This window comes from Quercus robur, chromosome 2 (assembly GCF_932294415.1).
Source record: "Quercus robur chromosome 2, dhQueRobu3.1, whole genome shotgun sequence".
Classification (NCBI taxonomy): Eukaryota; Viridiplantae; Streptophyta; class Magnoliopsida; order Fagales; family Fagaceae; genus Quercus; species Quercus robur.
Genome location: NC_065535.1, coordinates 72,188,813 through 72,216,156, shown reverse-complemented (window position 1 = coordinate 72,216,156; position 27,344 = coordinate 72,188,813). Strand labels below are relative to the sequence as shown.

Below are 27,344 nucleotides of genomic sequence, written 5' to 3'. Positions count from 1 at the left end.
AAATGAACAAAATACTTCCAAAACCCAAAAAAATGACCAAAATACCCCCAAAGTCCAAAAAATGACCAAAATATCCCTAAAGTCCAAAAAATGACCAAAATACCCTCAAAACCTAAAAATTACCAGAATACCCCCAAAACCTAAAAAATGATCGAAATACCCCTGAAGTCCATAAAATGACCAAAATACTCCTGGTCGTTTTTTGGGTTTCGGGGATATTTTGGTCATTTTTAGGTTTTAGGGGTATTTTTGTCATTTTGTAGGTTTCATGATTATTTTGGTAATTTTTTGGTTTCGGGGGTATTTTAGTCATTTTAAAGGTTTTAAGGGTATTTTTGGTTTTTGGCGGGTATTTTGGTCATTTTAAGGTTTTGGGGGGTATTTTTGTCAAATTTTGGTTTTTGGGAGGTATTTTGGTCTTTTTTTGGGTTTTGGGGATATTTTGGTCATTTTTTGATTTTGGGGATATTTTGGTAATTTTTTTTGGTTTTTGGGGTATTTTGGTCATTTCGTAGGTTTCATGGTTATATTTTAATATTGTTGGTCCTCGAGTCACATCTTACAAATTTTTTTTAGCTATCACATTATATTTTAGTAATTTTTAGTGAGGAATTATATTTTATTAATTTGAAGTATTAAATTAAAATATATTAAATTAGTTTGAATTATTAAATTCAATTTTGTTAAATTGAATTATTAAAAAATATTTTTATTGATTAATATAATTTATTTTATTAAAAAATATTTTTATTAATTAATATAATTTTTATTAATCAAGAAAATGCTAATGGAAAGACCTATCCCAGGGCTTTTTAAAGCGCTGGAATAGGTGGAAAGCGCTGGGATAGGCCTCTCTCCATAAGAGAATGGAGAGACCTGTCCCAGCGCTTTTGAAAGCGCTGGAATAGGTGGACCTTATTCCAGCGTTTCAAAAAGCACTGGGATAGGCCTCTCTCCATGAGGGAATGGAGGGACCTGTCCCAGCGCTTTTGGAAGCGCTGGAATAGGTGGACCTTATTCCAGCGCTTTCAAAAGCAACGGGATAAGATCACTTATTCCTTTATGGGGATAGACCTGTCCCAGCGCTTTCGAAAGCGCTGGAATAGGGTCCACCTATTCCAGCGCTTCCAAAAGTGCTGGGATAGGTCTCCAAAAACGCTGGAATAGGTCCCTCGTACCACTTAAAAATTTTCAGACTTCCCACTTATTTTTTTCACCTTCCCACCACTTTGGTTTCTCATTTTTGGTCTCCCACTTCTTTAGTTCAGCTGTTTTCCTCTCACCCACATTTTTTCTCCCTCTCCCTCTTCCTTAACCCACTTCCCCTCCTCCTCTCTTCTTCTTTACTCAAAACCCACCATTTCTTTTCCAAAATTTTAACCACAAAAATACTACCCAAAACCACAGACCCTATCCAAAGTAAGGTAAGTCTCTCTAGCTCTCATTTATATTTCGTAGCAATATTTGTATATATATTTGTTGTTAAATTTCTAGTTTTTTAGTTTTGATTTTGGTTGAAGTTTGGTTTGGGTTATGTGTATATTTTTGTGTAACTATTGGTTGATTGTGTGGGTTTTAGTTTTGGATTTGGTTTTGGTTAAAGTTTACCCAAAGCAAGGTAAGTCTCTCTAGCTCTCATTTCTATTTTGTAGCAATATTTGTATATATGTTTGTTGTTAAATTTCTGGTTTTTTAGTTTTGATTTTGGTTGAAGTTTGGTTTGGGTTATGTGTATTTTTTTGTGTAACTATTGGTTGATTGTGTGGGTTTTGATTTTGGTTGAAGTTTGGTTTGGGTTATGTGTTTATTTTTGTGTAACTATTGGTTGATTGTGTGGGTTTCAGTTTTGGATTTGGTTTTGATTAAAGTTTACCCAAAGCAAGGTAAGTCTCTCTAGCTCTCATTTCTATTTTGTAGCAATATTTGTATATATATTTGATGTTAAATTTCTGGTTTTTTAGTAATTAGAAAACTTTTTCAAATGTTAGTGAGATTCTAAAACTATCAATTGCCTGTATATATTTCCTTATTAAACGATTCATTGTTAAATGTTTTTAAATCATTAATAGGAATTGATATTTGTATTGATTATATATTGCCAAGATTAACAAATCTTACTAACTTTACTAGGCCATTTCATGTTGATTTGATTAGTCAAAGCACATTTTTAAATCGTTAATATGGGAATTGATATTTGTATTGATTATATATTACCGAGATCAACAATCATATTAATGTTACCGGGCTATTTACTATTGATTTCATTAATCAAAGCAATAAAAAGAGTGGGGACGGCTTGCAAAACTTTCTTATTTCCTAAATATATAGTTAGATAGCTGAGTTAGTTGTATCTAGGGAGTGGGAACTGCTTGCAAATCTTTTTGGTCTGTTACATGGAGGCAAGACTTTTGAGCAATAATTTCGTCAAAATTGATATATTTTAAAATCTTAAAATTTAAGTAACTAGAACTTTGGACACAAGATTTAGCAAGGGTGTACATAGAATTATTAACTAGAGCTTTCTTCTTCTCTCTTGCATCCTAGCTCCTGCTCCCTTTTTTATCTTCATAGAATTATTACACTTCCAATGGAATTTTTCTTAAAACTGCAAAAGAATGGGTATAAGTTATGGTGCAACAAACCTTCTGGTGCTTGCTTTCAAATTTCTTGGGAATGAAAATTGAATTGTCTTTTTGGGTTTGACTATAATCATATGTTTGGCTTAGCTATAGATGCTTGTCACTTAAGGCTATTAGCTTGATGCTTAAGAAGAGCTTGACAATCTTATTAAGTGAGAAGGAATTTTGATTTTTAATAGAAATGGAATCAATTTGACCAACTTCGATCTCCATTCTGCTCTCACAAAGGTATACCCTTTTTCCTTTTCTACTTTTTTTTTTTTTAATTTTATTTGGAAACTATGTTCGAAATGTTATATTTTCACCATATGCGAATCAGATTGTAACCATGTAATTTTTTTATTTTGAGTTTACGATTCTAATAAAGCCATTTAAAGGCATTTGTATTTTTTTTCCTAATAATGAATTTGGGTTAGTATTTAGTGAGAAGTTAAACCTTAAGTGTGTAAAAATTAGTTGTATTTGATTTTTTAACAATGCAGAGAAAATGTGAGTTACTTTGAATTTTACAGTAGTGAATTTGGGATATTTATAGGTATTGGAACAAGTGGGGTTTGAGGTAATTGATGGTGGAGAATGGAAGTTCTGGAAGTATGTGGAGGAAGCTGAGTTTGGACTAGGGCTGCCGGTTCATACTATTTTCATTATGGGAAAACTGCTGGTAGGGGATCGAAATTTACTAGGTTTGTGTGTATATATATATGCTTTATTAATTTTTTTTAATTATCATATACAAGTTAAATTTTTTTTTTTTTTGCAATGCTAAATATGAGGGATGTCTTCATTGGGTCTTACATTAAACACATTTGAGAAACAAACTATTTTTTTTTTAGTGCTTGCTTTAAGAGCTTGTCTATTCATGCAGCGGTCTTTGACACTTTTATACCTTGATTTAATTGTGAGAATTTCTTAATCACATGAAAAATTTCTAAGTGATGTCCACTTTAGTTATGCCTACAAATTTTGTTTCTTTACCTCTATAGTTTTACTTGTGTTTAGGATCAACAAAGTAGGGAGCTTTCTCAATGTCATGTATCTAAGCTAGCCAAGAAACTGAGGGTGAAGGTATGAGTGATGAGTTGGTACTTTTCACCCTTATTTATGATATTACTAAGTTCATTTGTATTATTGCTATTGTTGTATTTCTTTTGCAAGTTTAGTGTGAAGTTTTTTTTAACCCTTAACTACAATCTTTTAGTCATTTAATTTTACCAATTATTTAGTTTTTATTTGTTGATTGTTTTTCAGGAAGAAGAGGTAAAATTGAAGCCTGTTATTGCATTCGATTGTGGTATGGTCTTCTTATAAGAGTTCTTTCAATGATTTTTAGTTACATCTTGATGTAATTGAGATGTGAAAAGGCTAATGCATTCAATACTAATAACTTAACGGTTTTCTGATTTTGGTCCTTTCATTTCATGGCCTAAAATGTGGCCGTTTCTTTTATTAGTAGATTTTTAGGTTATGGGTCAAATGTCCTTGTCTCACCATCCTTATTGAGTATCTAGACTTGGCTACGTTATATATATATTCCCCCCCCCCCCTCTTTTTTGCCAACATGGTACTTTGCAGGGCATTTATGTCAAGCTGAAGGCTTTCATTCATCTATGTCAATTCATGTCTGGTTTCTTAGCCAACCATTTCGTCTGAAGTGGACCCAACTCATTGAATTTTATTTTTTGAGTGCTTAATGTAGCATTGACCAAGTATACTAGTACTAAAAATATAGCTAACATTTGCAAACAGCTAGTTCCAAATAACAATCTAAATTGACCTGAATGACAATAATGTATAAATACTATTATTTAATATGTAACATGCCTTTGCAATTTGACAATTAAATAATTTCTACCAGTTTTATTCCTTTTGAATTGATGAGTGAGTTTTGCTCTTGACTTCTTGCAATCTTTTTTTTTTTTTTAATTTTTTTATACTAAAAATATTTGCATAGTGTAAGAGAGTGCAAGATTTTAGATACATCATCTATCAATATATATCCCAAGAGAGAAAGAGAGAGAGAGCTACAACTACAACTAGAACTACAAGTCTGTTATGGCACGTCTAATTTATCAATATTTCAAACACGAATCAAGCAAGTGTCTTTAACAATGCTTCTATGCATTAATCTTTCCACTCAATTTAGTTGATAATTTTATTTTACTTTTTCATTGTATTTTTTATTAAAATAAAAAACAACTCAATTCTGACTGTTGGATTTGTTAAATTGCTAGATTAAACATTTGGTGGCTACTGCAATATCTTTAGCATCCCCTGCGGAGCAAAGCAAGGTAGCAACTAGTAAGTTAACCTCTCATTCTCTGACTACGTATGATTAAATTATTAAATAGCTCATGTTTACTGTGGAACAAATGCAAACTAGGAAAATATTGGAGCTTATCTTCTGGTTTGTATATCTTTGTACACCTCTCTCTATTTTAGTTTATAGTTTGTTCTCTCAATGTACTTAGTTTAGTAGTTTCTTCTCTTTTTACATGATTTTGGACGTGAAGTCACCTAATTTACGTCTTTTAAGTGATCTTAGTAGTCTATAATTTAGACTTAGATTTTGTAAGATTAGCAGCTCATTGTAAGTTTGAGTTCCTCTTTCTGGGAGCAAACCAATGAATTGCTCAAGGGAGAGTAAAATCTACTTCAAAATACCCTATTAGTATATAATTATATGTCAAATTTTTTGTTGTGGTGAGTTGTTGATTCGGAGCAAGTGGGTGGTTTGCACGGTGATATAAGGTGGTTTACTTTTCATTATTGGGAGTGTTGATTGTCTTGTGAATATTGTGATATTATTGTTCAACTATGTGTGAATTTATTTTATCTCCTCTTAGTAAATTCAAATATTCTACTATGGTAGGTTGTTGATTTGGAGCAAGCGGGTTATTTGCACGAAGATATAAGATAGTGTATTTTGTTTTGGGAGTGTTGATTGTGTTGTTCCTATTGTGCTATAATTATTGATAATGAACTTAGTCATTCTTGCTGGAATTTCCTTAATAATTCTACCTTTTATGTGATCATCTAAGTTTACTTTTTATCTATTACTACTTGAGTAATACTCATGCATTGGTGTGTTCAGTGATTAGCCCTAGGCAGACCAAGTATGGATCTAACTTGACTTAGACTTATATTTTTTAGTTTCGTGAACACTAGGTTCCTAGGTGATTGGAGTGGTCTAGCATCTTAAAGCTTTTTCAACATAAGCTATGGAGTCAAATTCAAGGCATTCTTGATTATTACCCATGATTAAGTTCAGATTTTTCATCATCGATAAGTATATGTATGGCTCCTTTGGAAGAATGGGCATGGCAATTTATGGTACAAGGACAATTACTTAATGCCCTTGATGAGAGATTGAGGGCTAGAGGTGGGTTTGAAGAGGTGGGTTTGATGAGGGGAAGATTGAGTTGGATGAGTTAGAAAGTGAGGACATGGATATATATTTGCTCCAAAAAATGAAATCCAAGGATATGTGGTCTGAGTTTGAACAAAATTATGGCTCTTCATTATAGCCAACATTTGAAGATATTCTTGATTATTACCCATGATTAAGTTCAGATTTTTCAACATTTGAAGATTTTTCATCATTAATAAGTATTGTATTTGCTATTGTAAATAATTATAAGTAGATATATTTAATTTGTTGGTTTAATGTGGTATTGTATTTGCTATTGGAAAATATGAATTATGATTCATTACAGGTGTTATAAAATAAGTATTGAAAAATATGTATTTTAGGTACATTACAGGTGTTATAAAATAAGTATTGAAAAATATGTATTTTAGGTACATTACAGGTGCTAAAATTTTTTTTTTTTAAAAAAGGACCTATACCAGCGCTTTTGAAAGTGCTGGCATAGGTCCTTTTAAATTATATTGATTCACGACTTATACTAGCGCTTTTGTGAGCGCTGGAATAGGTATAGTCTATGCCAGCGCTTTCAAAAGCGCTGGTATAGACCTTTTAAATCATATTGATTCAAGACCTATACCAGCGCTTTTGAAAGCGCTGGCATAGGTAGTACCTATTCCAGCGCTTTCAAAAGCGCTGGTATAGGTCTTGAATCAATATGATTTAAAAGGCCTATACCAGCGCTTCAAAAGCGCTGGTATAGGGCATATGCCTTTCCCAACGCTTTTGAAAAGCGCCGGGACAGGTCCGTCGACCCTATACCCACATTCACTACGCGGCGGTTTGAAGCGCTGGGAAAAAAAACACCGGGATAGGAATTTTGACCCTATCCCAGCGCTTTCTGGGGCTATCCCAGCGGTTTTGAAAACGCTGGGATAGCCTTGTTTTTTTGTAGTGAGAGTACGAATTAAAATTTAAAAGCTTAGCCCAAAGAAATAAAATACTATTGCATTCTTAACTGGAGTGGAGGATATAGAAATACTATTGCGTGATTTTTTAATGGGAGACTTTCTAAGGCTTAGTCTATTGAGCGGAGGATTGGGCCAATAGGCCCCCGGGAAAAAGTTTTGGCCCATTTTGTAGCTCATTGTGAATCCTGTACGTAGGATATAGAAACCGTTGTTTTGGTGATTAGGATTACTTTATGTAGTTTTTTGAGAGAGAAAAAAACTTTACTGTCGCACTTTGTATTTTTTTTACTGATAATAGTGAAATCCCTACAACTCCGTAGACGTAAGCAAATTACCGAATCATGTAAATACTGTCTTGTACGTGTGATTATTTTTTTTTTGCGTGTGTTTTCTCTATTTTGTTTCTCATAGGTTTGGGAATTTCGTGTTTAATTCCCTACATAGATTATTATACTCAATTAATAAATTGTAATTTATATTCTAAAAAAGTAGTAATTTAATTTGAAAAACTAGAGCATGAGCAAGTAAAAAACTATTGAGTTATAAAACAGTATTAAACTTTTGTTGTACATTGAATTATGTTTATTAACACCATTCTATGTAGTATGGATATAGTACATAGTATATCAGGAGAAATTTTTTAATTATTTATATTTTCTTCGGCCCCCCAAAGATAAATGGCTCCACCTCTGATTTTATAGGGCAATTATCATGTACAACAAGCAACAAATGGTTTACGAGTTCAGACAACTAACAAGAATCAAATACCGAAACGGAATTCTCCTCAAACTACAAAGAGACCTATTAATTGAGTTATTAACATTTTTACATTATGTTATTGAAAATGGATCTAGTGTGTGTGGAGAGAGAGAGAGAGAGAGAGAGAACCTTGTCTCTGATGACGACTGATCATTTCTGTTGTCCATGACAGTTGAAAAACAGTTCTGAATTTTTTTTTTAAAGAGAGAGAGTAATAGGAGGACCTTAGAAGAAGAAGAAGAAAGTACGTTGAGGAAGCTATTCATAGTACTAGATGGATGAAGAGAATGGATTCCTTTTTTTTTTGAGACAGAATGGATTCCAAATTGATGAACAATGTCAACTGAATATTTTTAGGGTAATTCTTTTCTAGTCTCACATAGAGATGGCCCCCACAAGACTAAATTCTATTGTCCTAATACAAAACATTTTTTATGATCCAAAAGATTTGGACCCACTGACAAATCAACTAGAATAATTTTACCTGTGTTTTTTTTCCTCCTCTCCTTTACATTGCGAGTACCTTTCATTCGAACGTTTCTCCAAATATGCCTTCTGCATTCTTTGTATGGTCCCAGTTTTCATCAAAATAGATTATGAGATTTGCACCATGAAATACCTGAAAAAGTGTTTTTTTCATTATCGTTTTCAATAATGTGATAGAAAGAGAGATTTGAACGCGTAAGCATTTATGAACCTATGTAAATGGAGGATCAATGGAATATTGGTATACGTATGAACTTTGGAGGCATTTCAAGTAGGTTTTCTTTTCAAATTCATATTTTCAAACAATAATTTCTTGACTTTTATTGACCCCATATATTTTTCATTACCTTCGGGCTTAACCACATTCTATGACCAAAATCCTAAAGCATTAGGGTTTCGTGCTCCGGTTTCATCATTGGAAACATTACCATTGTAATACAATGTGTTTAGTAAGGTCTATCTAACCTTTTGTGGTAGAGTTTATAAATTCTGCCGCTATAACACATGTATTGTGAGTAAAAACAAACTGGGTACGACTCCCATGTATAGGGCCAATTTATGAACATTTTAAGCCGTGTCATACATTTGTGGTGTCTAAAGGAATGCTAGGCTTGTCATACCCATGTGGTGAATAAAGGAATTAATACTAGACGTTATAAGTTATAATACAATGAGTAAAAAAAATTGGGTACAGCTCCCAAGTAAGGACCAACTTATGATCATTTTAAGACGTGTCATGCCCTTATGGTATCTAGAGGAATACTAAACGTGTAATACCCATGTGGGGAATAAAGTAATTAATACTAGACCCAAACCAAACCAAAAAAACTAAGGGCTTGGCCTCATCTCATAGTACCGTAACAAATAAAGTCTAGAAGATTCATTATTTTTAGAAAATCTAGGACCATCTAAAAAAAAAATTTTTGCCACAATTTTTATGTGGCATATTGCTCCACGAGCCTTCTAGTATACCTCAAATGACCAAAATTAAATGTTGAGGTCCACTCTTTTTTGGTTAAAAGAAAAGTTCGTTTAGAGATATGTACAACTCCAGATGCTTGAGAGGGGACCATTTATATTCTAGGAATCCAATTATCACTATTCAGAGAATGATGTTCATCCCAGCAGTCTAGATCTGCTCCATTCATGCACCTTGGATCTGCTCCATGAATGCATCTTAGAGTGGACCTCAATGCACTTTTTTTTTTGGAAAAGAACTTCAATGCACTTTCTTCTTTTTTTGAGAATAAACCTCAATGCACTTGAGAGTACAGTTTAGACCCCTTTGTTTTATTTTAACAAAACTAAGTCGACCTATTAGGTTAATCATTTATGATAGTCAATTGATTTATGATTAACAGGCATCAACAGCAATCATAGTTTATAAAGGAAAATAAAAAAGAAACTCTTACTTCTAATGCAACCTTGAGTAGAATTTACAGTGGAGCATCTAATTAGTTGTGCAGCTTGAAGTAATAACTAATAAGCTTTGTACTTTGGACCTTTCTATTCTAGCTCAGGCCATGTCTATTACTTGATCTTAATTAGGGGTGGTAAAATCAATCCAAACTCATTTGCCCAACCAAACTCACCCATTAAAATAAGACCAAATTCACCAAATTATTAATTTGGTCAAATGAGTATTAACTCAATTAACATAAGTATTCATTGGTAATTTTCTAGATTTAAGGGTATTTTGGTCATTTAGAGGTTTTTGTGGTATTTTTGTTATATATATTCATTGATTATTGGGTAATCGAGTGGGTTGGTTTTTATCTATAATAAATGGGTTGAGTTGGGTTGGGTTTGAATTATAATTAATTGATTAAATGAGTTAAATGCCCAATTCAAACCCATTTATAATGAGTAAATGGGTTTTGGGCCCATTTGAGACCCATAAACTTAAGTCGGATGTCCAACCCCAAGGTCACATATCATTAATTCTCTTTACGTACAGCTTTGTCCTACAATCTCAAACCTGTCCTACTTCAATTTTAAAAGTATAACAACAAACGCTGATATTATTCAACTAAATCATCCTTCAGGAAGCAGCAAATTCAGAAGCTGCTCATAATTTACGCAAGACTGTCATCATATTATGATCAAAACGGCCCATGACGCTATCAATATCATCCAACACCCCTACACAAAAACTTTACATGTTCTTAGCACATTCAAAATCTAAATAGTAAACTTTCTATCTTCACAGTAGTAAAAAAAATAAAAAATAAAAAAATAAAATAAAAAAAAATCTAAATAGTAAACTGGCATCCATGTTGGTCCCAGTGGGCTTCACGCCTTAAAAAGTCATTTGGAGATGGATAAGACTACTGTGGTGATTGGTGAGCTGGTGATGATCCCGAAATATCAGGCTTCACTTTACATAAGGCACCCCCCCCCCCCCCCCCCCCCAACAATATATAAAATACTATTTAACCCATAATTTATTTTCATTTAATTTTTCTTTTGGAAAAGTGTCCAGAGCAACCTAAAAATCATTTTAGTCCTTTAAATTTGAAGTTGGTCAATTTAATCAGGTATAAGCTTTATCCAATAATTACTTAAAATAACAAACTTAAAGGACCAAAATGATTTTTGGGTAAAGTTATCGGACTCAAATGATAATTTTCAAACTTAAACCTGGTAAAGACCTCCTTATAAGTTTTGACGTCTTTCATCAAATACCTAGTCCTAGATGGTCTTCAAAAGGACTTTTGCACAAACAACACCTTCTTACTTGGACTCAGGTTCCTCACTTATTTACAGTTGACCCCTATGGCTCTTTGAGAACCAAGATCATCAATGATTGTTGTGCAAATAGCCATTCTAAATTCCTCCTTAAAAATCCAAATCCCTTATGGAAGAATCCAGATTTTTTTCATACACCTCCCTTTCAAAAAGAATGAAGATGTAAATCCCACAAAAGCAAGCCATAGAGGAATGAACCCAGAGCATTTAGCTTTAGCCAAACAAGAATTGTCTACCCTCCTCTCCGAAGGCCTTATTGAACCCCTCACCCCCCCCCCCCCCCCCCCCCCCCAACACACACTTTTCTATCCCCTCTTCTCCCCCATTCTTTCAAAATAGTGACTCAGTATCAAACCACACATATATACTTTGCCAATTGAAAAGCATTTATTGCTAACCAATTACCAGCTTTTTTTTTTTTTTTTTTTTGACCCTCTCTTATACCCCTAAAATTATTCTCATGAGTCATATACAAAAAAGAAAAAAAAAAGATAAAGTTATTTTATTTTATTTCATATTATGCTTTATATATGACTGATGTGAAAAATTCTATTATTAGTCGATTTTAAGTAAATCTATCTTTTCTTGTAAAGGTTGAGGCTATTGAGTGATTATATTGTTAAGTTAAACTACTATAGTATCTTTGATAAATCATATTATATTATTCTACACTTTAAAATTTATTTTATTATACCAATATTATAATTTTATATTACAGATAGGGTTCCTTAAATTGTGATATTGATAGTTTATAATTTTTTTTAAATATAAAAAAAAGCTAAATTCTTTTTTAAAAAATCACTTATAGAAAAAAATTCCAATTGACCAATGAATTAAATTATATTAGTAGTTTCGATTTTTTTTTTCTTCTTTTCAAATGCCTATATCACTTACAAAATTTTATTTCCAAGTAATGCTACAGATACAAAATTTTGTACAACATTTTTACTAAATTTTGACGTGACCAACTTGTTATTGATTTTCATCTAGATTCACAATTAATATCACTTTTTTATTTATTAATAATCACTCACCACATCAGTAGTTTGTAAAATTTTTTGTTAAATAGTTTGTATCTCTAGCATTATTCTTTTTATTTCTTATAAAAAATAATATCAAAACTTTCCTAAAATAGTTCATTAAGAAATTCCCTAAATGGACCTATTAATTGGATCCCTTTTTCTTTAGCTTTAACACCTAGGTTCCTATTAATAATTAGGTTCTTAGGATGTGGATTACGTGTTAGAATTAGAGATTTTAGGAATTTTTTATTTTTATTCTATGAAAGAGTTTTAGGACTTTATATATAAAGAAATGCTATGTTCACAACTTTTTTACAAAACTTTCACAATAAATCTTAAGTGGTAGGTTGTTAATGGTTGTTACTGGTGGACAAATATATATATATATATATATATATATATATATATATATATATATATATAAGAGAAGTGTTCATATGGTGCCTACAAATCTTCTTTGGATATTTGGATGTGTATTCAATTTTTCTACTTGATTTTGATTAGTTCAGATCCTATGATTTTAGTGTTGTCATTCTTTTTATGATCTTTCAATGTGTACATATCATGGTAGTAGTAACTTTACAATTTTATTGCATAGTTAGGGTAAAGACCACACTTATATTGTAAATCCTTATTTAAATAGTATAACTTATGACCACTGATGTTGGGTAATTAACATATTTTCATAATCATTAAGTATTAGTCGTAGATCCATGCGATCATTGGGATAGTTACAATTTGTTGTTGTTCATGGTACCATTTGTTGTTGTTGATGTGTGTGTGTATATATATATATATATATATATATATATATATATATATATATAGTAAAAAGTTTGATATTTCTTCTAACCACACAACAGAGCCATTAACATAAATAGCTTGTTTCATGTGGTTTTGTTTTGTCATATTAATAATTTTGAGTGCATGTATGATAATATATATGATCATTACAAGATGAGCTTCATACGTCAATAGAAAAAAGCTTTCATATCCTCAGGTGAGTGATTTAAAATTTTAAGAGAACTATAATTACAACAATCTCCTAATTTTTATCTAAAATATAAAAATTATTCTTCAAATTCAAATTATATCATTTGAAAATACTAAAATTGTGTAATTCATAAAAAAAATAAAAACACTAATATCAACTTTGGGGGGGGGGGGGGGGAAGAATATAAAGAAATATTATACCACAAATCATTAAATTAAACAATTAAAAATAATAATATTACTTTTTGTCATATATATTTTTTAATAAATTCAAATTTTTAGATAATTACTCTCAATTCAAACCCGTCTTTTCCCATTTCTAGGTAAGTGAATCGAAATGAATCTAATGTAATGAACCAAAGTAGATTGAATTGGACAAAAGTGGACCAAATAGACCAAATAAGACCATTTTTTATGAAATTGGACCAAATGGTCCGAGTTAGACCAAATCATCGGCCACATTACCATTTTTTAAATTATTTTGATCTTCTAATTTTTTTGATAATATTAAATATATTAGCCAATTAACTTTACACATTCATCTTGGATGTTAATGTAAGGACCCGATTTGAAATCCTAGCCTAAGGTATTAATAGACTTAGGCCTAAAAAGTCCAAAATAATGAATTTGTAGATAATGGGTTAGAAAAACTGAGTTTTAGTTAACCAAACAACAAGTTAGGTAGGCTTGATGACAAAGGAGTGAAAATATACAAGTTTAAATTGAAGGAAGAATGTCCTCAGCAATGTCCGAGGAGACTGATTCTTATATAATGTTCTTAAGTATGGTTACGAGTCTAGTTCTAGATTGCTACAGTGTTTCTTTCTTGATTTCTGCGATCCCTCCTTTTCCTTGCATCGCTTCCCTTTTATATTCTCTTTTCCTTTCATATTTGCCTTCCACGTGCATGCCAGGTGGCTGGTGTTGATATTTGTCCCATCAATACCTCCCATAAGTCTTCTGTAGTAGCTGTAAGGCTGGCCTCTACTGTTCAGGCATCACCTCTACATTAATATGGCTAGAGAGTTAGCTGTAGAGCAATTAATGCGGTGGTAGCAGCTTTCTCTTTAGATATTTTGGGACTCCCCTCTGTACTTTGTTTCTACAATGCTCATCCATGTCAGCAGAACTCCCTGGAACATCCCCCAGGATGGCGACCCACATATTCGGACCTTGGCTTTGGCTAGCCGAGGATGTATTTATCCTTGGCCCACCCTCTTAAACCATTATGATCAAAACTAACTTCTCTATTTACTAACACTATCTCTTTTGACAAAGATATATCCTTCTCGGACATACTCTCCTCCTCGGCTTGGGCCACGGGCCCAATAGATAAATAGATAATGAACTCCTGGGCCCAACATCCCTACAATAGCCCCTCGAAATTCTTCTTTCTAGCTCCTCGGGAAGAAAGGAGGATTTCGATGTTACTATATTTGCTTATGAAGATGCCTTTTTAACTGCCTGAGGCACGCTCCTAGTGCTACGGCATTCAAGACGCATCCTCATTAAATTCTTACGGCTCCTTGTCCCCCACTATCTACGGCATGATGCGAATCCAACGGTTGAGGACTTCACTGGGAATCAAACAGGAATTTTCCCGCTCACAACTTTCTCTCCTTGGTATAAATACTCCTTAAATCAATCATTCATCCCATCTTAGCATTCATTTCGTTTTAGCGCACATATACTGAACCTGTCAATTCTCTTAACTCTCTTGTGCCTTCACAAATACAAAAGGCCAGTTCGAGGATATCCTCATTCTTTCTGTAAGTCTTCACAAACTTTTATCTTTCGTTTTTCCATATATTTTTCTTTTCTCTATAATTTCCTTCTCCTCAATTCCACTCTCTTTTCTCAATCTTTTAATTCTACTGAACTTCTCTAAAAATGGGTAGATTCAAAAGCCTGATAGACTCTGAGGAGGGGATGGTGAGCTTTAGAGCTCTGTATAGGATCCTTCTAGGGGTAGGTATTGGATATTGTAAGGAGGGATAGTGGCATGAAGATAGGCAAGAGGGAGAGGTAGTGATTCCGATGATTGCCTTCATAGAGGGAGGGATGAAAATCCCTATGGGTGGAGTTTAGGATCTTAGGCTCCCACTCAGTGTACCCCTAATATGTTTAGGATCTTAGGCTCCATAGATACCCTTAATGAAAAGATGGGTTTAGGTCTGACCCACCACGATGTCAACTGGGTCTATAACCTTCACCATCCAAAGGGGCAGGGGTACTACTTGAAATCAAGGTATCCTGAGGTTAGGCTCATCCAATGTCTCCCCGAATCCAACAAGGGGTTGAACAAATATTTTTTGATCATGTCAGGAGAGTGGCATGATGGCCTTCCCTACCTGACGAGAGAGGGGTAACCAGGTGGGGTCTTAGGCTTGGGAAGATTATTTTAATTAACTTGTTCTCTTTTATCCGTTCAATTCTTGATTCTAACAGCTCTTTGTTTCTTTGATGATTTTGCAGATAAACACGATGCCGAGCTGAACTTAAATCTGGTCAACAAGGATAGCCTAGACAAAATCCTTAGGGCCAAGGTGTTTGTGAACACGGACGGTCAATTACGAGCGGCTCACCTAATCCTAGGATACAAGCTGATCTCATTCAACTTTCAGGTGCCTAAGTGCTTTATAAAGGCTAACGACCCCCGCCTTCATCGAATAAGTGTAGTTGTCCCTGGCTTTCTCCTCCTTGAAGGTGTTCTTGTTCCAGGAGGCATGCTCATCACAAAGCCCATACTTGTAGACACGTTCTCCACAGAGCCCATTTTGGAGGGTATACCAAAGGTAACCTTGCCACTACAACAATCAACTGGAGTAGCCACCTCTTCTCACCCCACCAACATAGAAGAAGAAAAAGTGGTTGAAGTACCTAATTCTGAGGACGAGTTTGAAGTTTTCAACCAAGCTTTGTCCCCAGAAATTTCAATTCCTGATCTCGACCCACCATTCTCACCAATACTTGATGAGATGGGGATTCAACGCAAACCAAAATCCAGTCTGTTGGATTTGATAAAGTCCTAACCGGGGAGGGACGCACTTGGGAAGGCAGCCTAAACTAAGCCTCCCACTCCCCCTCCTATCTTGCCCCTTCTGTATGGACTTGCTAACCTGAAGAGGAAGAGGGAGCTCAAAGGCAAATAGGTAATGGATACAAGCAAAATCCACCCCTCTCAGGAGGATGAGGCCCAGAGGGTGGCTAAGCAGGCCAAGGTGGGGCAGAAGGGTGCTGAAAGGAGAAGCGATTGACATTCAAGTCAAGCCTTCAGCCTAGCTTCCCGCGCCAATGCTAGATAGGGCCCCTCTGCTAGCTGATGTCTCTATTAGGGATTTCCAAGGAGGAAAGGCTGGCTATGTGGCCAACGCAGTGGAACAGGCTCTACTGCTCCCTCGGGACATGGCTGAGCTGTGGTCCATGAGGAGGCATGAGGTTTTCCTCAGCCTCAAAAGATACCTTGCCATGGTATGACCCCTATTTAGCCCTTTTTTCTTCTCTCTTTTCTTCTTTCTCTAATCATTTTCCTCATTTTTTTTTTCTAATCTTTCTTTCTTTCCTCAGCAGGCTGTTCAAGCCTCTTTCCGAGCAGAGGAGATGACCAACTACTGCCATCGACAGATGAAGGAGGCGAAAGGGAGGCGTAATGCCGCCGTGGAGGCCTTTAACGTGGTCAAGAGGAGCATCCAAGAGCTTAAGAAGAGGCTGCAGGAGGAGGAAAAGGAGAGAAAGTATGCAGCAGTTGCTCTTGAGAATACCGAGAAGCAAGCTGAGAGCCAAAGGCTGCTGCTCTGTAATGCTGAGGATCTGCTGGCCACCTCCAAAACTCAAATTGTTACACTGAAGAAGAGATTGGAGGAGGTCAAGAAGGCCAGGGCTCTAGCTGAGAAGGCCAAGGAGGAGGCAGAAAAAGCCAAAGAAGAAGTAGAGCAGCATGAATACGATGTTGGGGTGGCTGAGACCGAGGACGCGCTTAGGGCCAAAGTCCCTAGTGTATGTAGGACTTACTGCGCTTTGGAATGGGATGAAGCCCTCAACCAAGCCGGGGTTGAGGCGTCTTCCCAGTTATACGCCTTTCAAGCTCTTTGGATTCTAAGGCCGACCCGACGTCCTTGGAGGCAGGTGAAATCCAAGGCAACCCACCCAAAGCTCCTCCTGCAGCCAACACTTCTTCAAAGGTGGCAGAGCAGGCCGAGGACACTACAAAAACAGGGGATGTCAACAAAGAAGTAGTCCAAGGTGCTGACCTACTCCTAATCGCCCCAAAGGATCTCTCTAAGGAAAAAGAAACTTCTCAAAACATGGAGCTGGTATTGGCAACTCTCTCCATACCCTCAAAAGAGGATCTCAAAGACAAAACCCAAGTGTCCACCACGGTAGTAGATACCTAACCTCCCAAGAATCCAAAAGAAAAACTTGTAATAAAAATGAAACAATAGGTTGCCCTTTTATTTTATTTTTTTACAATTTGTAATCAACCTGCCTCTTTGTATTTGGTCTGCCTTATTTTAAGGCTTTTATTAATGAATGTTATGGGCATTTTCTTTCTCCTTGTGATTCACATATTGAAGCTGATATGATTTCTTTCTATCTAACACTTAACGAAAGTAGTAATGAGGTAAAACTTCTCTCACTAATCTACTTAAGTAATAGAAAATTTATCCCATTTCATATGATCAGCAGCAAAAACAAGTGAAATTTACTAAGACCACCATCTCGGCAAGGCATAATTTCAACTTCAAGAACATACATAGTAATATAACTTGCATACAGGTTTAAATTTGCTCTGCTCCTTACTTATTGGTAAGTTTAAAGGACACTAAGGATAATAAACTCTTGAACAAATACAAGTAAGCCTGTAAATGCTTTAAGTGACGCTCATGAGCATCCACCTGAGTTTGTTACCACTACGAAGATCTTTGTTGTTTAGAGTAGATGATCACCCTTGACATTTAAGTAATCCATAAGAAATGCTTGTCTTACCTTAAGTATGTGGGATGAATTAAGGTTTTGTCTGGACATTTGTTAAAAATGATAGGAAGTATTGGTGATTAAAGGACACTCATTTATCTAAAGTATGTGATCCAAGGAGTCAGGCACGGCTAAAGTTCTGTTTGATACTTAGTTAGAAGTCAAGGAGTATTAATTTTCCCAAGGTATGCGTTCCGAGGAGCCAGACATGATCAAGGTTCCGTTTAATACTTAGAAAAATGATTAAAGGATATCAATTTACCTAAGGTATGTGGTCCGAGAAGTCAGGCATGACCAAGGTTCTGTTTGATACTCAGTTAGATGTTAAGGAGTATTAATTTTCCCAAGGTATGTGGTCCGAGGAGCTAGGCATGACTAAGGTTTTATTTAATACTTAGAACAATGATTAGAAGATATCAATTTATCCAAGGTATGTGGTCCGAGGAGCCAGGCATGACCAAGGTTCTATTTGATACTTAGATAGATGTCAAGGAGTATTAATTTTCCCAAGGTATGTGGTCCGAAGAGCCAGGCATGACCAAGGTTTTGTTTAATACTTAGAACAGTAATTACAAGATATCAATTTACCCAAGGTATATGGTCCGAGGAGTCAGGCATAGCCAAAGTTCTGTTTGATACTTAGTTAGATGTCAAGGAGTATTAATTTTCCTAAGGTATGTGGTCCGAAAAGCCAGGGATGACCAATGTTTTGTTTAATACTTAGAATAGTGATTAAAAGATATTAATTTACCCAAGATATGTGGTCCGAGGAGCCAAGAATGACCAAGGTTCTATTTGATACTTAGTTAGATGTCAATGCGTATTAATTTTCCCAAGGTATGTGGTTTGAAGAGTCAGGCATGACCAAGGTTTTGTTTAATACTAAGATTTATAGTAGAACGCATGACATACAATATAGTAGACCCAAATGTGGGGAAGAAAGCTTTTATTAATAATAGTACATTCTTAGGTTATTTACATTGTAGGGGCATGGTACAGCATTTTCTTCTAAATCCTTAAGATAAAATGCCCCTATTCCGGCCACCGATGTGATACGATATGGCCCTTCCTAGTTGGGTCCCAATTTTCCCCATGCTGGGTTCTTTGTAGTGCCTAAAACCTTTCTTAAGACCAAGTCTCCGACTATCAATGGCCTTAGCTTTACTTTGGCATCATACCCCTACTTGAGCTTGCGTTGATAGTAGGCCAATTGGACCATGGCATTCTCTCTTCGTTCTTTAATTAAGCCTAAACTCTTCTCCAAAAGCCTATCGTTGTTGCTTGGAGTGAAAGAATTCGTTCTCAGTGTGGGGAATCCAATCTCTAGATGAATAACAATCTCTGTCCCATAAGAAATCGAGAAGGGCGTCTCCCTAGTGGATTTGCGAGGAGTAGTCCGGTAGGTCCAAAGGATGTGTGGCAGCTCTTCCACCCATTTCCCCTTTGCGTCGTCCAACCTCTTTTTAAGTCCACTCACTATGACCTTATTGGCAGCCTCAGCCTGTCCATTTCCTTATGGATAGGCCGTAGTGGAATACCTGTTCTTTATTCCCAAATCGCAACAGTATCTTTTAAAGGCTTTACTATCGAATTGAAGTTCATTATTTGAGATGAGTGTATGTGGGATTCCAAACCGGGTGACAATTTTTTCCAAACAAATCTTTTTGCATCTATGTCCCTGATATTTGCTAATGGTTCAGTTTCAACCCACTTGGTGAAATAATCCATGCTAACCAATAAATATCTCTTATTTCCTGCTACCTTGGGGAAAGGACCTACAATGTCCAAGCCTCATTTAGCGAAAGGCCAAGGGCTGAACACTGGATTGAGGACTCCACCAGGTTGATGAATGTTTGGTGCAAATCATTGGCATTGGTCGCACTTCTTCGCATATTCCTGTGCTTCTTTTTGCATATTTAGCCATCAATAACCTTGTGTGAGGGCCCTATGAGATAAATATTTGCCTCTCGTCTGGCTTCCATAAATCCCTTCATGTAATTCTTCTAGGAGTAGCTCAACTACTTCAGGGTGTACCCATAGCAGGTATAGGCTAGAGAAGGATCTTTTATACAACTTGTGGTCCTCGGATAGCCAAAATCGAGGGGCTTTTCTCCACATCTTGTCGGCCTTGAACTTTTTCTCAGGCAGGACATCTTCTTTAAGGAATAGCATAATAGGGTCCATCCAGTTAGGCCCAACCTTTATTTGGTGAACATAAACCACATTCCTTTCCACTTCAGATGGTTTGCACAAGTCCTCCACAAGGATTACCCGAGGTAAGCTCTATGTTAAAGAGGTTGCTAGTGTGGTGAGAGAGTCCGCATGTGCATTTCTACTTCTAAGAACTTGTGATAAAATAAAAGACTCAAATTTAGACTGCAAGTGTCTAACCTGGCTCAAATATTCTTGCATTCTAAGATCTCTTGCTTCTAGCTCTCCCTAGACTTGGCCTACAACCAACCTTGAGTCAGAGAAAATCTCCACTACTTTTCCACCCATTTTTTGAACCATGGTCATCCCTACCAACAGAGTTTCGTACTCGGCCTCATTGTTTGTGGCCAAGAATCCCAGTCTTAAGGATTTCTCAATTATGATCTTCTTCGAAGATACCAAAACTAATCCCACCCCAGATCCTCTGTGATTAGCTGCACCATCAATGTAGACCTTCTAGGACAAAGGCTCTTGCAAGGAGATTACACCAACCAATTTTCCATCCATATTTTGCTCTAATCTATCTTCTGATGAGGTCTCGGCAAACTCAGCCACCAAGTCGGCGAGGACCTGACCCTTGACAGAGGTGTGAGGCATATATTTGATATCAAAGGCCTTTAGGATCATGCCCCATTTTGCAATTCTCCTCGTATAGTCAACGCTCTGAAGTAGAGATTTGAGTGGGAGCTGTGTCAAGACAACAACCGTGTGTGATTGGAAATAATGGGGGAGTTTACACGTACCATGCACCACTACCAAAATGGCTTTCTCAAGTGGTAAGTATCAGACCTCGGCTTCATGTAGTGACTTGCTCATGTAATAGACTGCCCTTTGCACACCACTGTCAACCCGGATCAGCACCAAACTTACTGCGTGGGAGGCCACTGCAATATAAGCAAATAGAACCTCGTCCACCTCGGGCCTGGACATAATGGGTGGCCGAGAAAGGTACTCTTTCAACTGTTGGAAAGCCAAGGCACACTTCTTGGTCCATTCAAATCCCTTCCATTTGTTTAACAACTGAAAGAAAGGCCTACACCTGTCTGTTGACCAAGAGATGAATCGATTTAGAGTATCAATCATCCTAGTTAGTCTCTGGACCTCTTTGGGATTTCGAGGTGGTTGCAGGTTGTTGATTGCCTTGATTTGGTCAGGGGTGACTTCAATTTCGCAGTGTGTGACCATGTAGCCCAAGAACTTCCCTGATTCGACACCAAAGAAACATTTGGAAGCATTAAGTCGCAGCTTGTGCCTCCTCAAGATATCAAAAATATTCCTGAGGTCAGTGATGTGCTCCGATTCCAATTTGCTCTTGACCACCATGTCATCTATATAGACCTCAATGTTTTTCCCTAATTGTGGCTCAAACATCCTGGCTATCATCCTCTGGTAGGTAGCCCCTGCATTCTTTAAACCAAAAGGCATCACCTTGTAATGGTAATTCCCAATAGGGGTGAGAAAAGCTGTCATCTCTTGATCGTCCAAGGATAAAGGTATCTAATGGTACCCTTAAAAGGCATTCAAAAAGCTCATTTGAGGATGGCCTACCATTGCATCCACCAGCTGATCAATCCGAGGCATGAGGAAGGGGTCTTTTGGGCAGGCTTTGTTCAAATCCGTAAAATCTACACATACACACCACTTCCCACTCTTCTTCTTTACCACCACTGTATTAGCCAGTCATTCAGGGTAAAACACCTCTTTAATAGCCCCGGCCCACTTAAGCTTCATCACCTCGTCTTTGACGGCATCAGAATGATCCTTAGATGAGTATCGAGGTGATTGCTTTCTGGGGACGACGGACGGGTTGACGTTCAAGTGATGATAGATGAAGTTTGGATCCACCCCTGGAGCTTTGTAAGCATTCCAAGCGAATACGTCAATGTTCCTCTTAAGGAATGCCACCAACTCCTCTTTCTCTTGAGGTGGTAGCTGAGCTCCAACTTGAAAAAACTTCTTTGGATCACTACTTACATTAAATTTCTCTAAATCTTCACATTTGGCATCCTTAGCTGGCCCCTTCACGGTTAATACCAGAGACTTTGACTGCTATAAGCCACCCTCAACAAAAGCCGAGGCCTCAACTACTAGCTGATGCAATTGCAGACACAAGGTATTGTTTAGCCATTGATTTATCCCCTATTAGCTCTTCAATCTGGTCTCCTGATGGATACTTCACTTTCTGATACAAAGTTGAAGAAATAGCTTCTAGGGTATGAAGCCATGGTCTGGCCACAATGGCTGTATAGGGTGAGTATGCGTCTACCACAATGAAGTCTACTTCCACCACCTCTAAGGCAGCTTGAACGGGCATCCTAATTTGGCCTTTTGGAATAACAACTTTCCCATCGAAACTTACTAAAGGTGAATCATAGTCAAATCTTTAGGCTTTAAGTTCAGCCTCTTGTACAAGTCAGGGTACATGACTTCTACACAACTGCCCTGGTCTACCATTACTCTCTTAATGTCATACCCCCATATTCTGAGGGTAACCACCAAAGCATCATTATGTGGTTGGATGGTTCCAATCTTTTCTTCGTCCGAGAAACTCAATAGTGGTCAGACCTCTATCCTAGCTCTCCTCGACTCGGAGTAAAGGTCCTCGGGCGGTTGCCTAGCTACAGACATTACCCTAGAAGGGTGAGAACCAGTTATACCAAGCGTAGCAAAAATGACATTGATGGTACCTAGTAAGGGCCTTGAAGGAGTATTCCCCCAAGCCCCTGACCTTGATTGGTCCCCTTATTCATTGGGCTGGTATAGAAATTGTTGCAACTTCCCTTCCTTGACCAATTGCTCCAGATGGTTCCATAGTGTTCTACAGTCCTCGATGGTATGTCCCCTCTCTTGGTGGTATTGGTAGTGAAGGTCTTGGTTGCGCCTCAAAGGGTCTCCACTTGTTCTATTTGACCACTTGAAGTATTGCTCATTTTTTATCTTCTCCAAAACCTGATGTACCGGTTCTCTGAACACAATATTAACTGCTTGAGGAGCTGTAGGCTCAGACTCCCCAGAAAAATCCTTCCGAGCTTTGTTATTGTTGTAATGGTCCGATCTAAAATCCCTCTTCTCCTAAGAGATAACATTTCGCTTTCCCTTACCTTGCTGCTGGTCCTCTTCAACCCTTTTATACTTGTCAATTCGATCCATGAGCTAGTGTACACTGGTAACAGGCTTCCCAGTCAAAGATTTCCTTAAGCCATGCTCGGCAAGTAGGCTGAGCTTGAATGTGCTGATGGCTACATCGTCAAAATCCCCATCGATCTCGTTAAACATCTCCTAATATCTGTCCAAATATGTTTTTAGGGTTTCTCCTTCTCTCATGGACAAAGACAATATGGAAGCTAAAGGACAAGGAACCCTGCTGCATGTAATAAAGTGGGATCCAAATGGCTGAGTGAGTTCCTTGAAGGAATTAATGGAACCTACCCTCAGGCCATCAAACCACCTCATCGTCACAGGCCCCAAACTGGATGGGAATACTTTGCACATCAAGGCCTCGTTCTTGGAGTGTATAGCCATTCTTTGATTGAAGTGGCTGACATGCTCCATAAGGCCTATTCTACCATTGTACATAGTGAATGTGAGCTAAATGAACCGCTGAGGAAGTCTCCCTCCTTCAATCCAACGCATGAAAGGTGACTTGGAAATTTGGTTGAGTGCTTTACTCATAGCGTCATTTCCTAGGCCTACCGAGAACAAATTTCTATTTCTGCGTTCATGATGATAGTCTTCATCATATGAGAAAGACTCACTAAGAGGAGTCCTTGATCTGCGCCTATAGCTGCCATCCTCTTCAGTATTGGAAGAGAAGTCAGAATTGGATGGAGCTTGCTTTTGCCGTTCATGGCACAAGCTTCTCTTTAGGTGATCAATTTCCTTCTGCATGGCTTTGGTATTTTTCTCTTGGGTGAGATGGCTACCACCTCGAGAATGGCTCTTACTAGTATGGGTAGTACGTACACTCTCCTCCCGGTCTCTTCTTCGCTCGAGTTCATGAAAGTGATCTTGACGTTAAGACACCATGGATTTTGATTGGTTTGAACCAGAACCTACCATAGTTGGATGTCAAACTCACTATCACACCAGTAATTTCCCACAGACGACACCAATTGTAAAGACCAGATTTGAAATCCTAGTGCAAGGAATGAATGGACTTAGGCCCAAAAAGCCCAAAACAATGAATTTGTAGAGAATGGGTTAGAAAAACTAGGTTTTAGTTAACCAAACAACAAGTTAGGTAGGCTCGATGACAAAGGAGTGAAAATATACAAGTTTAAATTGAAGGAAGAACGTCCTCAACAATGTCCGAGGAGACTAATTCTTATATAATGTTCTTAAGTATGGTTACAAGTTTGATTCTAGATTGCTATAATGTTTCTTCTTTGATTTCTCCAATCCCTCCTTTTCCTTGCATCGTTTCCCTTTTATATTCACTTTTCCTTTTGTCTTCGCCTTCCACGTGCATGCAAGATGGCTGGTGTTGATATTTGTCCCATCAGCACCTCCCATAAGTCTTCTGTAGTAGCTGTAAGGCTGGCCTCTACTATTCAGGCATCACCTCCACATTAATGCGGCCAGAGAGTTAGTTGCAAAGCAATTAATGCGGTGGTAGTAGCTTTGTCCTCAAATATTTTGGGACTCCCCTCTGTACTTTGTTTCTACAATGCTCATCCATGCCAATAGAACTCCCTGGAACATCCCCCAGGACGGCGACCCACATATTCAAACCTCAGCTTTGGCTAGCCGAGGATGCATTTATTCTTGGACCACCCTCTTAAACCATTATGACCAAAACTAACTTCTCTATTTACTAACACTATCTCTTTTGACAAAGATTTATCCTCCTCAGACGTACTCTTGTCCTCTTCTGACAAAGATTTTCTACATGACAAAACAACCTTAATTTTAGGACCTAAAGTTTCTTAAGTTTCGGTAAACAGGTTTAAGAGAATTTTGCCCCAAGAAACAAGCCGAAAGGCAAATGGGTCAAGAAGAATCACGTCACATATAGCAAAACATAACCCTAGGCTCTCATGGGCACAAAAAGACAGAAAATGAATAAGAAAAAGGAAGAACATGGATGAGTTTTACTTTAACCAGTAGTCCAAACTCAACACCATTTCATTCATGTCATGACCACAAATGCCAATGTATAAATCTCCCTGGATCAAAATCAAACTACAAAAATCATTTTGAAATTTATAAATGAAAGACGGATCCTTGAAAAAAAATTCATCAATATGAATTTAATCTAAACCCTAAGAATAAAAAAAAAATCAAATATAATATTGCAACAATTCGAGAACAATAAAAACTTAATAAGCAACAAAGAAAATTACAAAGATTTGAAAGAGCTAAACCAATTATAGCTATGGCATTGTCTCCATATTCTTCTCGTCCTCCTTATTGCATAAATTTAAAAAGTACAAAAAATGTAAAACAAAGGGAAAAAGAAAAGAGCAAACAACAGATTTTTAAAATTGAAATCTATAAACAGTTAGGTATTAAAATAGCTTGATCTAGAAATAAATTAGCAATGTTGAAACAGTTGAATTTGTTTGTGACAATCCCAGCGATCATCGTAACTAATTAAAAAAAAAAAAAACTAAATGAATATAAAGATTAATTTAAATATAAATATAAAGATTTCAAAATCAAAATTTTATGGTGGAATGAAGAGAGAGGAAAAAAAAAAAATTTCCTCTACTTGTTTTTGGCAACCCATCCATCTTTTTTTTTTTTTTTTTTTTTTTTTTGTAATGAAAAGTAGGAAACAAAATATAATTATGAATGTGCATTAAATTAGTAATTGAAAAATCAAGGATCCGTTATGAAAATTAATGGCAGCCTTTTTGTATAAATACATTGTTTTTAGAGACATAAATACATTAATCACTAATAACAATATTAAATTCAAATTATGTTACCTTAATAATCAACACCATATGTTTGGATTCATGGACATATTTCCAAGTACTCATAATTCAATTACTCTACTACATTACACATAAGCCCTTTTGAATATACACTATTGTCATTTTTTTTAAGACCTTCTTATCTTTCTCTATGTATGTATGTTAAAATACTTAATATTCTTTAAAAAAAAAATTTAAAAATACATTAATTACACATATTTAGCACATTTTAGAACTTGTTTTTTAGGCTACTCAACATAAATAAATAACAACATACATTTCAAGTTACTTTAAGTAAAATGATAGGTTACCACTGCATACCCTTGGTGCGATAGTCACTCCACAAGTATAAGTGCTTGTGGGGTGTGGGATATGAGGGGCAAAGGTCGGGGTTCAAGTTTTCAAAAGGGAACTTCACACACATACACTTATATTAGGCTAAAATACTTAATATTCTTTAAAAAAAAAATTTAAAAACTACATTAATTACACATATTCAGCACATTTTAGAACTTGTTTTTTAGGCTACTCAACATAAATAAATAACAACATACATTTCAAGTTACTTTAAGTAAAATGATAGGTTACCACCGCATACCCTTGGTGCGATAGTCACTCTACAAGTATAAGTGATTGTGAGATGTGGGGTGTGGGGTGTGAAAGACAAAGGTCGGGGTTCAAGTCTCTAGGAGGGAGCTTCACACACATATACACTTATATTAAGTTAGAGTAGAAATTTTATCTTGTATCAAAAAAAGAAAAAGAAAAAGAAAAAGTAAAATGACAGGTCTCTTAATAATACATTAATAATTGAGTGGTGCAACAATCATTTAAGAGGGAAAAAAAAAAAAACCCACTTTGTAAAACCGTTAAAACTTTTTTTTTTTTAATTGAGAAGAATAAAATCTTTAAACTTAGGGAAAAAGAGAAGGAGAAAAAAGTATTATGGACAATTTAAAGGAGGTAAGTGGATATTTAAGTAATATTATGTAAGAATTTTCTAATTTATATTTAAATAAAATTAATTAGAATAACATATTGACCATGTAAATTTTTTTAAAATTCATTACATAAGAATTATATGTAAAATTTTGATGAAATGCAAATGGGATAAATTTTGATATATATATATATATATATATAGAATTTAGAAGAAAATAAAAGAATTTTTTTTGAGAAAGAAAATAAAAGAATTTAATAGTGAATGAATGATAATTTTTAATAAAGTCTCTTTGTGAGTTTTTTAGTTTTAAAAAGAG

The 27,344-nt window shown here is 36.1% G+C and overlaps 1 protein-coding gene across 1 annotated transcript; it reads right to left on the bottom strand.

Moving 5' to 3' along the window:
• Positions 1-22,909: 22,909 nt before the first annotated feature.
• Positions 22,910-23,443, bottom strand: LOC126702799 (uncharacterized). The gene is made up of 2 exons (XM_050401660.1): positions 23,330-23,443; positions 22,910-23,239 (listed from the first exon to the last, which is right to left on the bottom strand). Exons 1-2 carry the CDS (start codon positions 23,441-23,443, stop codon positions 22,910-22,912), a joined length of 444 nt encoding a protein of 147 aa, XP_050257617.1.
• Positions 23,444-27,344: the final 3,901 nt, after the last annotated feature.

Coding starts and splice junctions, on each gene's coding strand:
- LOC126702799 (XM_050401660.1), bottom strand. CDS start 23,443: ATGTTTAACGAGATCGATGGGGATTTTGACGATGTAGCCATCAGCACA. Junction 23,240..23,329: donor CTGGGAAGCCTGTTACCAGT/GTACACTAGCTC, acceptor GTTATCTCTTAG/GAGAAGAGGGATTTTAGATC.